Consider the following 14882-nt stretch of genomic DNA (forward strand, 5'->3'; position numbering starts at 1 on the left):
AGGAGACATAAAACATACATACTCACTAGGTTGGCCACCCAAACCACAGTAGGCCTTTGTTCTCTCGCACACTCCTCTATCTTCTTCACTCCATGTGTTGTTCTCCAGCTAGTTCCATCGTACTCATATCCTCTCTGATTCTGTCAATCCATCTCAGCGGCGGTCTTCCCCCTTTGTTATCTCTGATGTCTTCTTCTGCCATCTATCTGGTGGTCTGGCCCTCTCAGTAATGCATACATCCCTGTACCACTTTTAAGCCTCCTTTCTTTAATCACAGCCACAATGTTCAGTAATAAGAACAGCTCCTGCAATTCAGTGTTTTCTTACATCTCCAGTTGTTGCCATCCTTCACTGGCCCAAAAATCTGTCTCGGAATACTATTCTCAAATCTCAGGAATTTCCTTTCTATCTTTTGGGTTAGAGTCCAAGTCTCTGCTCTTATAGGACCACAGGTTGTATTACAGTCCTGTAGATCATAACCTTCATGGTCAAGACAAGAGTAGTTTTGTGAGTGCAAACCTTCACTTGTTCCCTGCTTGTATTCTTGTCATTTTTTCCTGGTCCATCTCATTTCTTTCACTGAGTACTGCCCCAAGATATTTGAACTCTTTACCCTTTCAAAGATTTTACCATCCACATGGAAGTCTGCCATCATTCTCTGTGCTCACTATGGGATATTTGGTCTTATCTACACTCCTGGAAATTGAAATAAGAACACCGTGAATTCATTGTCCCAGGAAGGGGAAACTTTATTGACACATTCCTGGGGTCAGATACATCACATGATCACACTGACAGAACCACAGGCACATAGACACAGGCAACAGAGCATGCACAATGTCGGCACTAGTACAGTGTATATCCACCTTTCGCAGCAATGCAGGCTGCTATTCTCCCATGGAGACGATCGTAGAGATGCTGGATGTAGTCCTGTGGAACGGCTTGCCATGCCATTTCCACCTGGCGCCTCAGTTGGACCAGCGTTCGTGCTGGACGTGCAGACCGCGTGAGACGACGCTTCATCCAGTCCCAAACATGCTCAATGGGGGACAGATCCGGAGATCTTGCTGGCCAGGGTAGTTGACTTACACCTTCTAGAGCACGTTGGGTGGCACGGGATACATGCGGACGTGCATTGTCCTGTTGGAACAGCAAGTTCCCTTGCCGGTCTCGGAATGGTAGAACGATGGGTTCGATGACGGTTTGGATGTACCGTGCACTATTCAGTGTCCCCTCGACGATCACCAATGGTGTACGGCCAGTGTAGGAGATCGCTCCCCACACCATGATGCCGGGTGTTGGCCCTGTGTGCCTCGGTCGTATGCAGTCCTGATTGTGGCGCTCACCTGCACGGCGCCAAACACGCATACGACCATCATTGGCACCAAGGCAGAAGCGACTCTCATCGCTGAAGACGACATGTCTCCATTCGTCCTTCCATTCACGCCTGTCGTGACACCACTGGAGGCGGGCTGCACGATGTTGGGGCGTGAGCGGAAGACGGCCTAACGGTGTGCGGGACCGTAGCCCAGCTTCATGGAGACGGTTGCGAATGGTCCTCGCCGATACCCCAGGAGCAACAGTGTCCCTAATTTGCTGGGAAGTGGCGGTGCGGTCCCCTACGGCACTGCGTAGGATCCTACGGTCTTGGCGTGCATCCGTGCGTCGCTGCGGTCCGGTCCCAGGTCGACGGGCACGTGCACCTTCCGCCGACCACTGGCGACAACATCGATGTACTGTGGAGACCTCACGCCCCACGTGTTGAGCAATTCGGCGGTACGTCCACCCGGCCTCCCGCATGCCCACTATACGCCCTCGCTCAAAGTCCGTCAGCTGCACATACGGTTCACGTCCACGCTGTCGCGGCATGCTACCAGTGTTAAAGACTGCGATGGAGCTCCGTATGCCACGGCAAACTGGCTGACACTGACGGCGGCGGTGCACAAATGCTGCGCAGCTAGCGCCATTCGACGGCCAACACCGCGGTTCCTGGTGTGTCCGCTGTGCCGTGCGTGTGATCATTGCTTGTACAGCCCTCTCGCAGTGTCCGGAGCAAGTATGGTGGGTCTGACACACCGGAGTCAATGTGTTCTTTTTTCCATTTCCAGGAGTGTATATTCAAGTCTCCTCTCTCTGACTCTTCTACTAACACTCTTGCCATCTGAACCAGATCTCGCTCATTCTGCGCTGTTAAAACTACTTCAGCCACATACGCCAGGATGTTGAGCCTCTTACCCTGCTGAATTCCAGTCTCTAGGCTTATCATCTTTCTTAGTGCTCTTTCAAGAACCAGACGGGAGGACAGACAGGCTCTCTGTCACACTCCAGTCCTCACCTGGAACCTCCCTTATATCTTTCCAACTCACTTCACTCTGCATGTTGTCCATTTTATACATGCTTGTGTTAGTTTTAGTAGTTTTCTGGGAAACTGCGTCCTTTTCAGTTCTAGTCATTATCACTTGCCTATTCACATTATCAAACACTTTAAGTAGTTCACAACAAAACAATGAACATTTTTGCAAAATTCCTAGCTCTTGCCTTATATGTAGTTGATTTTTCCTTTCTGAACCCTGCTTGTTAAATCAAAGCACCTCCTCTATGTATGGTGTTGTCAGCTTCAGCAACAACACGTTCAGGATCTTGTAAACTGTATGCAGTAACATAATTACTCTTATGTTGCTGCATCTCATTAGATCTCCTTTCTTAAGCAGACAGACTGCTTCCACTCTGTCAGGATCTTTTCTCCTCCAAATTTAACAGATTGGTGGTACTCTCTCTCCTGTACGATATCTCTTCCTTTTTCAGCATTTCTGCAGGAATGCCATCTATTCCTGGTTCCTTTCCTCTTTTCAGCATTTTTTTTTTTTTTTTACTTCTCCTGCCACTTCCATGCTTGGCAATTCGTTCTCCCCTGTTGGTACTGTCACTATATTTTCTCTGCAGAAAGTAGCTGCTCTACAAAAATCAACACATGTAATTGTTTTACGAGAAAGTCCTAGAGAGACGAGAGCAGTTGTGCCAACGTTTGCTTTAATCAAGACCTAAAATCTGTAAAAAGTTATCTACATTAAGAAAACCATATTGTATTGTGTGTTAACTCGACAGTGCACTGCATGTCAGTTTTCGAATTACTGATAGTCTGTTGATTCTATTACACCAAAATGACATATCACCCCTTAAATAGTACTGCAAGAGACAACATAGCAGTAGCATATTTTCTGTGTGAACAGAAATTTCGAAAACATATGCTTTGTTCATTATCACAGCTGTGTGCGTATGTAACAATATTATGAAAAGGAAAGTTGCCACTCACCGTATAGCGGAGATGCTGAGTCACAGATAGGAACAACAAAAAGACTGTCACAAATAAAGCTTTCCATTCATAAGGCCTAAACACTACAAGCCATAGCTTCTGGTCTCTGCATTGCAGCACAGAATAACCTCATTTTCTTGCTATATTCTGTGGGCAGACAGAGGCGCAGTAATGTTCAAATATGTTCTTGACCATTTTGTAGCATGTGAATAACTTATATGCAGTGGTTGAACACCATCACCGAATGGCAAAAAGTTTTCGCTATCCTGTTAGATTGACTATATTCACTCGCATACTTCCAATCATTTGAAGGACCTGACCTTAACACATTGATGTATGTAATTCTGAGTCCAAGCAACCTTCAACTTACGAGCATGTTCCAGACATTACAACCTCAAACGTTTTCTGGTGGTGTCTTCCCCAAACAATAGTATTCCAAACTGCAGTGTAACATGGCTGCTGAACTTTTTGCCATGTTATTAATGCATGCACTATACTTCACAACACATCACTTATTTTTCACTGTATCAGACAACTCATGGTACTTTACAATTACAAAAAAAGAAGCCACCATTTTGAAGTTGTTATGGGGAGAGGTGCAGATGCATACCTGGCAGATGGCACAAAGTTAACTCATCATGCTGCTCCCCAGGGTACTCTCGACAAGTTGCGAAAGTGGCCTCTGGGTTTTCCTCGAGCACTATTGACAAGTCAATCAGGTCTCCTTGCTCATTGCTAAAAAAGTTTTGCTGTGGCTAGCTACGAAAGCCAATATGTGAAAAAGATGTTGCAATCAGTATATTTAGTTGACCATACAAAGCAACAAAATGCTTTTGTCTACAAAAGTACTGTAAAATAAAACTATTACTTATGACTTTCATCCCTCACACACACTTACTGATAGTATGTTGATTCTATTACACCAAAATGACAGATATCACCCCTTAAATAGTACTGCAAGAGACAACATAGCAGTAGCACATTTTCTGTGTGATGTGATGTCCAAAAATATTCACTTATCTATAATAAAATGTATTTATTTCTGTATTTACTGTAGTAAAGAATACATGCTGTACAGTATGTATTACTGATCTGTAGCTATGAAGAAACAGTGACCTACTGACATTTAGGGAAAGTGACACATAACTATCGAAATGGTTTACCAAAATCACATCAGATACTATTCAACAAAAAGCTACCTTTAAATTTCTGTGAATTTGTAACAACTGTTAATACACAAACACCCTCAAAGTCAGAATATTTTTTATGCCTACGTTAATAATTCTCTCCAAGATGACCAATCTTAAGGCCACTCAGATAGTGCTGGCCCCGGTAGAAGCCCAGATGCATGCTGCTTAGCACAGGTTGATGCATTATGCAATAATGAGGCTGCGCTAAGCTAGACGAGTAGCAACACGTCAGCAGCAGCCGAAAGTTTAAAGGCAATGAATTCTCCAAGAATAGCTTTCATCTTTTGCAGAACACGATTTACAATAGCGGGAGCGAAATTGTGAGGGGTTGCTATTGCCTTACTACTTACCACACAAAGTAGTTTGAATGTTTTTGCCCATTTTGTACACGAAATCATCTTTCCGTCGTTCACAGCCACTATACATGGCAAATTAAGCACATTTCCCTGTATGTGCGAATCTGTGACTACTGCTATGCAGCAGCAGTTGCCAGCTACATCTGCACCCACAGGCTGGTTTCAAAAAATGGAAACAGTTGGAATAGTTGCATTAAGTTTATTAAATTTTGCAGGAGACAGGTGGAGAAAATTCTGAAGGTGGCATCTGCTTCAAGAATTCTTAAGATGTTTAAAGATACTGTTCTTCCTCCTAAACAGTGTCACAAGATATTTGAATAAGTAAATGAAGTTTCAAGCAGTAGAGAGAAGTTAAAATTGTACACCCTGCAAGGGAACTAAAAAAGTTCCTAGAATTTACAGATCAGTAAGATATCAGATATACTATTTATGCATGCATCATTAACATTCTGAAAGTTTAAATTTCTATGCTGTTTGTCTCCACACCTTCCAAGCTCACCTCAAAATGTTTGTTTCAATGAAACTGATCGAGATAGAAAGAGAATGCTTGAGTACAACTTCTGGAGAGGTTTTTTCCCCTTCAATACCTTTGCATTTAAACCACTGACGTATCATTTGCTAAAACTTTTTTTTTTTAATTTGTACCAAAAAATATGTATTTTTTAAGTATCGTGTGTGTGTGTGTGTGTGTGTGTGTGTGTGTGTGTGTGTGTGTGTGTGTGTGTGAGTGAGTGCGCGCGCGCGCATGGGCGCTGGGTTTTTGAAACGAGCATACACCTATAGCATGTAAGTTTTAATGCAAAAATCAACAAATACCTCGCATTAGCTTCACAGTGCCCTTTTCCAACATAAATTCTGTGCAGTTTGACCTGTGGTCCAGAATGCGATCTTACACTGCACTGACTTGCTTTTCACATCTTTCACACTCTGAAATACTACCCAACATCAAAGGCCACATCAAAGTATTGTAAAACTTATCCCATTCCAGTTCACAATTGCATTCATTCATACCCTGTGTAAGATGGCTTTGCATAAAGCCAACTGTACTCGCTCTGCACTTATGTTTACTACTTGCAATGAAAATGCTGTGACCAGCAGATTTTAACAATTGAACAAATGCAGGAAGTTTAGAATAAAAGTTCAGTGTCAGAAAAGAACATGCTCGGTCAGTAGAGTACTCACCTATGTTTGAATCATTTGCCCGAACAATGTTTTACATTTTACAGAAAAAAAATTTGTTTTGTTTATCTATTTGGGCTTTATATATGACATAAAATGCCAATCTGCCTCTTTCTTTTTGTAACAATTACTATATAATTGCTTATGTTATCTTTGAAACTATTTTAACATTCTTGGACAAACAATGTTGTACTGCTAAAACACACAGTGTTACTTATTTCAGAAACAGAAAGCTTACTTTGAAAAAATACCATAAAACAGGTCAACACACAGTGTTTATTGCAATATAAATCTACACAAGCTGCAGCAAAAGGTACTGAAAAATTCAACTCCACTGGTGTTGTAATTATGCTAAACATGTACACTCAGTCCTTAATCAATGGGTTTTGCTAGATGAATATGCAAATCTGTTATTCACTTGGTAGTTGCTGACAGAAATCCCATTTCTTAGCTGGGAATAATATCGAGACATAAAGACTACGTCTTTCTTCCTGAAACTTTTTATTGGAAAAAGTTTATCAGACAAGACAGGGAAAAGTGAAGTTTTATATGACAACATATTTCTCCTCCCAGCTTTTTTTGCAATGCTTTGATAAACACACAGATGCACAATGTTATAACTGTTTCTTCTCCTTAGTGTAGTAGGGGGTGATGCCAGAAATCCTCTGTTCCGTCTTGCAGACAAGGAATTCATTGTCCTTGTCACTGGTAATCAAAAATGGCTCTGAGCACTATGGGACTTAACATCTATGGTCATCAGTCCCCTAGAACTTAGAACTACTTAAACCTAACTAACCTAAGGACAGCACACAACACCCAGTCATCACAAGGCAGAGAAAATCCCTGACCCCGCCGGGAATTGAATCCGGGAACCCGGGCGTGGGAAGCGAGAACGCTACCGCACGACCACGAGCTGCGGACAGGTCACTGTTAAACAGTGGAATCCAATTGGCAGTGTTACACACATTAAAGAATCTCTTATCCTTCTCTATACGCAATCAGTGGAATCCAATTGTCAGTGTGATACACAGAAAGAATCTCTTGTTCCTTTCTATAAAGGCATGATTCTACCACATGGTAGGAAAGTATCCCCTATAATGAGGAATTTCTATTATAGTATGTATGGATGATCAAGAGTCTGTAAAAGGGAAATTATCTGCCAATTGTGCCCAACTCACTGTTCAGATCAGATTCTGAACCCATCATAGAGTGGATTGGAATGTATAAGAATATACTTTGGCATTCATTCATGAAAATATCTTTACTGAGCCTCTCTTGGTAATGCTTTCATGCCAAACATGACAAACATGTGGTTCCTGAAGAGGGGCAGCAGCCTTTTCAGTAGTTGCAGGGGCAACAGTCTGGATGATTGACTGATCTGGCCTTTTAACATTAACCAAAACGGCCTTGCTGTGCTGGTACTGCGAACGGCTGAAAGCAAGGGGAAACTACAGACGTAATTTTTCCCGAGGACATGCAGCTTTACTGTATGATTAAATGATGATGGCGTCCTCTTGGGTAAAATATTCCGGAGGTAAAATAGTCCCCCATTCGAATCTCCGGGCGGGGACTACTCAAGAGGACGTCGTTATCAGGAGAAAGAAAACTGGCGTTCTACGGATCGGAGCGTGGAATGTCAGATCCCTTAATCGGGCAGGTAGATTAGAAAATCTAAAAAGGGAAATGGATAGGTTAAAGTTAGATATAGTAGGAATTAGTGAAGTTCGGTGGCAGGAGGAACAAGACTTCTGGTCAGGTGAATACAGGGTTATAAATACAAAATCAAATAGGGGTAATGCAGGAGTAGGTTTAATAATGAATAAAAAATAGGAGTGTGGGTTAGCTACTACAAACAGCATAGTGAACGCATTATTGTGGCCAAGATATACACAAAGCCCATGCCTACTACAGTAGTACAAGTTTATATGCCAACTAGCTCTGCAGATGCTGAAGAAATTGATGAAATGTATGACGAGATAAAAGAAATTATTCAGGTAGTGAAGGGAGACGAAAATTTAATAGTCATGGGTGACTGGAATTCGTCAGTAGGAAAAGGGAGAGAAGGAAACATAGTAGGTGAATATGGATTGGGGGGAAGAAATGAAAGAGGAAGCCGCCTTGTAGAATTTTGCACAGAGCATAACTTAATCATAGCTAACACTTGGTTCAAGAATCATAAAAGAAGGTTGTATACCTGGAAGAATCCTGGAGATACTAAAAGGTATCAGATAGATTATATAATGGTAAGACAGAGATTTAGGAACCAGGTTTTAAATTGTAAGACATTTCCAGGGGCAGATGTGGAATCTGACCACAATCTATTGGTTATGAACTGCAGATTGAAACTGAAGAAACTGCAAAAAGGTGAGGATTTAAGGAGATGGGACCTGGATAAACTGAAAGAACCAGAGGTTGTACAGATTTTCAGGGGGAGCATAAGGGAACAATTGACAGGAATGGGCGAAAGAAATACAGTAGAAGAAGAATGGGTAGCTCTGAGGGATGAAGTAGTGAAGGCAGCAGACGATCAAGTAGGTAAAAAGACGAGGGCTAATAGAAATCCTTGGGTAACAGAAGAAATATTGAATTTAATTGATGAAAGGAGAAAATATAAAAATGCAGTAAATGAAGCAGGCAAAAAGGAATACAAACGTCTCAAAAATGAGATCGACAGGAAGTGCAAAATGGCTAAGCAGGGATGGCTAGAGGGCAAATGTAAGGATGTAGAGGCCTGTCTCACTAGGGGTAAGATAGATACTGCCTACAGGAAAATTAAAGATACCTTTGGAGAAAAGAGAACCACTTGTATGAATATCAAGAGCTCAGATGGCAACCCAGTTCTAAGCAAAGAAGGGAAGGCAGAAAGGTGGAAGGAGTATATAGAGGGTTTATACAAGGGCGATGTACTTGAGGACAATATTATGGAAATGGAAGAGGATGTAGATGAAGACGAAATGGGAGATAAGATACTGCGTGAAGAGTTTGACAGAGCACTGAAAGACCTGAGTCGAAACAAGGCCCCGGGAGTAGACAACATTCCATTAGAACTACTGATGGCCTTGGGAGAGCCAGTCATGACAAAACTATACCATCTGGTGAGCAAAATGTATGAGACAGGCGAAATACCCTCAGACTTCAAGAAGAATATAATAATTCCAATCCCAAAGAAAGCAGGTGTTGACAGATGTGAAAATTACCGAACTATCAGTTTAATATGTCACAGCTGCAAAATACTAACGTGAATTCTTTACAGACGAATGGAAAAACTGGTAGAAGCAGACCTCGGGGAAGATCAGTTTGGATTCCATAGAAATGTTGGAACACGTGAGGCAATACTAACCTTACGACTTATCTTAGAAGAAAGATTAAGAAAAGGCAAACCTACGTTTCTAGCATTTGTAGACTTAGAGAAAGCTTTTGACAATGTTAACTGGATTACTCTCTTTCAAATTCTGAAGATGGCAGGGGTAAAATACAGGGAGTGGAAGGCTATTTACAATTTGTACAGAAACCAGATGGCAGTTATAAGAGTCGAGGGGCATGAAAGGGAAGCAGTGGTTGGGAAAGGAGTGAGACAGGGTTGTAGCCTCTCCCCGATGTTATTCAATCTGTATATTGAGCAAGCAGTAAAGGAAACAAAAGAAAAATTCGGAGTAGGTATTAAAATTCATGGAGAAGAAGTAAAAACTTTGAGGTTTGCCGATGACATTGTAATTCTATCAGAGACAGCACAGGACTTGGAAGAGCAGCTGAACAGAATAGACAGTGTCTTGAAAGGAGGATATAAGATGAACATCAACAAAAGCAAAACGAGGATAATGGAATGTAGTCAAATTAAATCTGGTGATGCTGAGGGAATTAGATTAGGAAATGACACACTTAAAGTAGTAAAGGAGTTTTGCTATTTAGGGAGTAAAATAACTGATGATGGTCGAAGTAGAGAGGATATAAAATGTAGACTGGCAATGGCAAGGAAATCATTTCTGAAGAAGAGAAATTTGTTAACATCGAGTATAGATTTAAGTGTCAGTATTTGTATGGAGTGTAGCCATGTATGGAAGTGAAACATGGACGATAAATAGTTTGGACAAGAAGAGAATAGAAGCTTTCGAAATGTGGTGCTACAGAAGAATGCTGAAGATAAGGTGGGTAGATCACGCAACTAATGAGGAGGTACTGAATAGGATTGGGGAGAAGAGAAGTTTGTGGCACAACTTGACTAGAAGAAGGGATCGGTTGGTAGGACATGTTTTGAGGCATCAAGGGATCACAAATTTAGCATTGGAGGGCTGCGTGGAGGGTAAAAATCGTAGAGGGAGACCAAGAGATGAATACACTAAGCAGATTCAGAAGGATGTAGGTTGCAGTAGGTACTGGGAGATGAAGAAGCTTGCACATGATAGAGTAGCATGGAGAGCTGCATCAAACCAGTCTCAGGACTGAAGACCACAACAACAACAACAACAACAACAACCACTGTGCTGTAAGAGTGCTGTGGATGACAGCCAAAGGGGCCCTGATAAGAAATTCAATGGCACCCTAGACTCCTGGTTCATGAGCCATATGGCAAGCAACAGTCAGGCAGGTATCCCACCACTGTCTGGGATGTCTCCAGACAAGAATTGTCTTCAGTGATGACTCCTGCTTCGAACTGAGCCCTGACGACCAGCAAAGACTTGTGTGGAGACACCCTGGCTAGCAGTGTGATACCTACCTGACTGTCACCCATCATACAGCCCAACAACCAGGAGTGATGGTCTGGAGTGCCACTTCATTTCTCAGCAGGACTGCTATGGTTGCCATCCGTGACACCCTTAAAGCACAGCAGTTAGTCGACAATATTCTATGCCATTTTGTTGCCCTTCATATCACTCCACCCTGGGCTTACATTTCAGCAAGATACAGTCTGCCACACACGGTGATTTTCTACTACTAGTCTTCATGCTTACAGAAAGTTTGGAGTGGTAATGGCAGGGCCCTCCTACCAGCTCAAGATTTTGACGTTCTAAAATACCAATTGGACAGGATTTGGCACATATCCATCAGGTATCAATCAATGCCATGGCAAATAACTGTTTGCATGAGAGGCAGAGGTGGACCAATGCATTACTGACTTGCTCAATTTGCGAAAGTCTTCTCTTGAATATATCATTCAATTTTTCTGAAATTGTAATAATTTGTTTTCCTGTAAATGTATATCACATCTAGCGATTTCCATTTCATTTGGATAATTCCTTCGGGGTGCATTGGTTAAGAGTGTATAGGGCACCTGCTATCCTTCAACACCTTGCATATATTGTCCTTTACCTCATAAATATTAACTTAAATTTCCTTCCTTTATTCAAACACTGTTGCTCTCCACTCATTACGACAACATTCGGTGCATATCCCAGAATGATAAGTTACAATGTTTTGAGGTTTGACAACAGTACCAAAAATAATGCAAGATAGAAACGATTTAACCAGTAGATAAAGGAGGTCAGATATAATGCTATCCCAACTCTAACTCGCTTTTGGTAAAAATGCTGGGTACAATATTGTTTGGGCAAATGATTCATTTCAAGAAATTAATTAGGTGCTAATAAAAAGAAGCAGAATAGATTTATAGCTTTTGCACAATGGGAAAGGAACTATCAGTTTACTTGCTTAACATACTTCCCAAATATTCTAACTACTGAAATCTCGTTAGCTTCTCCATGGAACAAACATAATATTTGATAAAAAAAACTTGTAACCTTCTCCTTACCTTACATCATCCTCATGGTTTAACAGAATACAAGCAGTTAAATTATTAAAACTATATCAATACAGTTTCAAATTTATTTCAAGCAACACAGTTCTCATTTTTATACACTTTTCCTTCTTCGCCAACTATATATTGTAACATCATCAGTATTAATATCAGTACCAGTCAAACAAAGGAGAATATTAAATATAATACATTTTTCTTACAAAGGGTTTTTATTAAATTTATAATTCAGTATGAGGTGGAAAGTTGACTAGCTCTGTTTTCAAGGCAGTTATGGAACATAAAACATGATTCACACACCCACTTTTTGCTTTCGACAGTTCATGTTTTGGCAGTCGTTTTTAGTCAAGAGTATTTGGGGGAGACCCCTACGCAGTCTTATCACATTCCATACCAATATCAGTCTGTACTTCTCAGCAAACATTCTAGAAGACCAAATTAATGAATTTCTTGTCATCTCGTTTTTCTTCCACATTTTTGATCTGCAAAAATTTACAAAGAGTTGGCATTTGTTTTATACTGATTGCTTTTTATGGAAAATACTGCCTTTATTTGAATGGATTTCTGTTACCTTTACAAAATATTCAACAAAAGTATTGCATACATAGTGTGCAAAGGCTCTCTTCTTCAACAAAGAAAAATCTGTGGGTTTTACAGAGACACTCTTGACTACAAATAAAATATACAGCACGAGTTCTCTGAAAACTTCATTTCATTTCAACAAATATGACATGCATTCTTATGTGGTAGCCATAACGTATCAGCTGCAACACATTTCAACAATGTATTACAAATGAATTAGAAACACAATTGTTTCTACCTCCTACTTCCAACACATTCTCTACAATTGGCTAAAAATACATGCTACCAGCCAAAGTAAAGAGAAACATGTCTCAAGTCTTAACACAATAAATATTCCATAAATAACATGACATTCCCTACTGAATGTGTCAGAGGGCACAATGTCAGAATACAAAACACTGAAATGACTGGGTGGTGCCACCAAATTCAAACAGCACTATAACATATCTTCCAGCTTTTCTATAACAGTGGACATCTTATATCAGATTATTTATCCTATTTACATTTTTAAAAATCCACTGAGAGCACCAAGCATTATCAATGTAATTTACACGAAGTAATTTCTGTTGCTGATTGAACAATCTAATTCAGTTGCTCAATGCACAGTTCTTATTTTGATCACTTAACAAAGTATTACAATATTGTAATTGTAAACATTTAAGGATCTAATGATGTTGTCCTTTAAGTCATCACTTTTCACTTAACTTTTTCTGTAAGTCCAGTCAAATTTATTTCACTGTCACCTAACTATGGTCAGTCATCACGTCGTCATTTGTAATGCAAAGAATTATTAATTTTACGCATTTTTCATAGCTTCACCAAGTTTCATCATTAAAGACAGGCACAACATTGAATGCCTTTTAGAACCAAATTTACTTTGCGCAAAATGTTAACAATTCTTGGCGAGCAGGTAACAAAGTGGGGGCATGAACTACAAGGTTATCAGTAAAGAAACTGAGAATGTTCTTCATTACAGCTTCTGTATGAGAAATTAAAGAAACTATACAATTCAAAAAGTGAAAAGTTATCAGTTTCCACAATGTTTATGTTTCCTGTATTTTTCATGGCACGTCAAAAGAAAATGAAAAAGTAAACAGTGTACATCATTTATTATACATAACGTAGCATTCAGAGGAAAAATACTGGAACAACACAGATGTACTCTGAGGGATTCTGTTAATAAAGGTAGATCTACAGATGCAAAGTAACAGGACTGGGAATGGAACAGAAAGTAGTAGTGTGCGTTTTGAAAGGCATGAATGAAGCGAGGAAAAAACTATCATTTGCACTGACAGACTTTGTTGTGGGTTGTCAAAGCTTTTACAGTGTTCTTTACAGTAATTTCTATAGCATGTCGGGACAATATGAAACACTGTATCAGCATTTAAACACCCCAAATATTTATGAATTACCTCTGCATAACAACAAAATATGCCTGATATCAGTTCCTCTCCTTTTCATTAGAGAGATACTCTTTCAAGCTACAAACCAATTGAATACACACACATTCAAGAGGCCAGAAATGTCACAGCAAATTTTCACATTACAATATCATAAACTGCTGTATTTAGTTACATCTGCACAATGCTCTACACATGCAAGATATATTACAAACATTATTTAATTAAGAAAGTACTTCCACATAGCATTCATCTTTTAGGGTCCAGGCAAAAGAAACTGCATTATCCAGGCAGAGGAATGGAACAGAAATCTACCGTCAACTGTGAAAGCTAGACACAATTACTTCAAGTAACACAAAAGTGTGTCTTGCAAGTGGCAACTATTACTCTGCTCCTGAACATCACAGATTCTTACACCCAGGATTCAGTGACCCTGTTATGAACTTGGACCCACAAATATTCATTTTTGTTGTATTAATTCTATGATGTTTCACAACCGGAGAACAGGAGTTTTCAGTTCTGCAGAATAATAAACAGCAGCACACAAGGCATGAACTGAGACATTGTTGCAGAAAGAATATTAATTTTGTATTTCTTTTCTTCTCTGCGTATCATTAGTTAGTGTTCTTATTTTCCATGTTCCTTTTAAATGATCACAAAATTGCTCCATTTCTTTAAAATTTACAATTTTTGCCAGTTCAGTTCACTTCAATAAGAACGAAAATAAACTCCGAACTACTCACGAGGCGACTCTTGTGGCCCATCATCCAGAGTTTCAGAAATTGAAGCCACCCATTGGAACGCTCTGGTCAGCATTGAACTGATACTGTTGTGCCTCTGCATCGACTGCTGGAGCAACTCTCGCATCCTCCTCCTCACTTCCAAAGTAGTGCTCAATTATGTCAAATGCTTTTTGATAGATGTCCATATTTTCATGTGACTGCAAGAATTCTATCTTATCCAGACCTGAAACAATAATGAAGTAAAATATTTTCAGAAGTATGTATAATTGGGTTGGACATTTTTTCACTGGTCAAAAAGATTTCCAGTTCTTGCATCCTGCACAAGGAGCAGCATTCCAGAACATGCTGTTACTAATAAGCAAGAATTTAT

The 14882-nt window shown here is 40.2% G+C and overlaps 1 protein-coding gene across 3 annotated transcripts in view; it reads right to left on the reverse strand.

Moving 5' to 3' along the window:
* Window positions 1-11844: 11844 nt before the first annotated feature.
* The window catches only part of LOC126416780 (importin subunit alpha-7), a 58010-nt gene continuing 54972 nt past the window's right edge, over window positions 11845-14882 (reverse strand). For all 3 annotated transcript variants that reach the window (XM_050084642.1, XM_050084658.1, XM_050084650.1), the window contains exon 9: window positions 11845-14735. In XM_050084642.1, the coding sequence (XP_049940599.1) occupies window positions 14545-14735 (191 nt within the window). In that variant the 3' untranslated portion in view covers window positions 11845-14544. The remainder of the gene's footprint in view (window positions 14736-14882) is intronic.

The sequence above is a fragment of the Schistocerca serialis genome, chromosome 1 (genome assembly GCF_023864345.2).
Source record: "Schistocerca serialis cubense isolate TAMUIC-IGC-003099 chromosome 1, iqSchSeri2.2, whole genome shotgun sequence".
Taxonomy (NCBI): Eukaryota; Metazoa; Arthropoda; class Insecta; order Orthoptera; family Acrididae; genus Schistocerca; species Schistocerca serialis.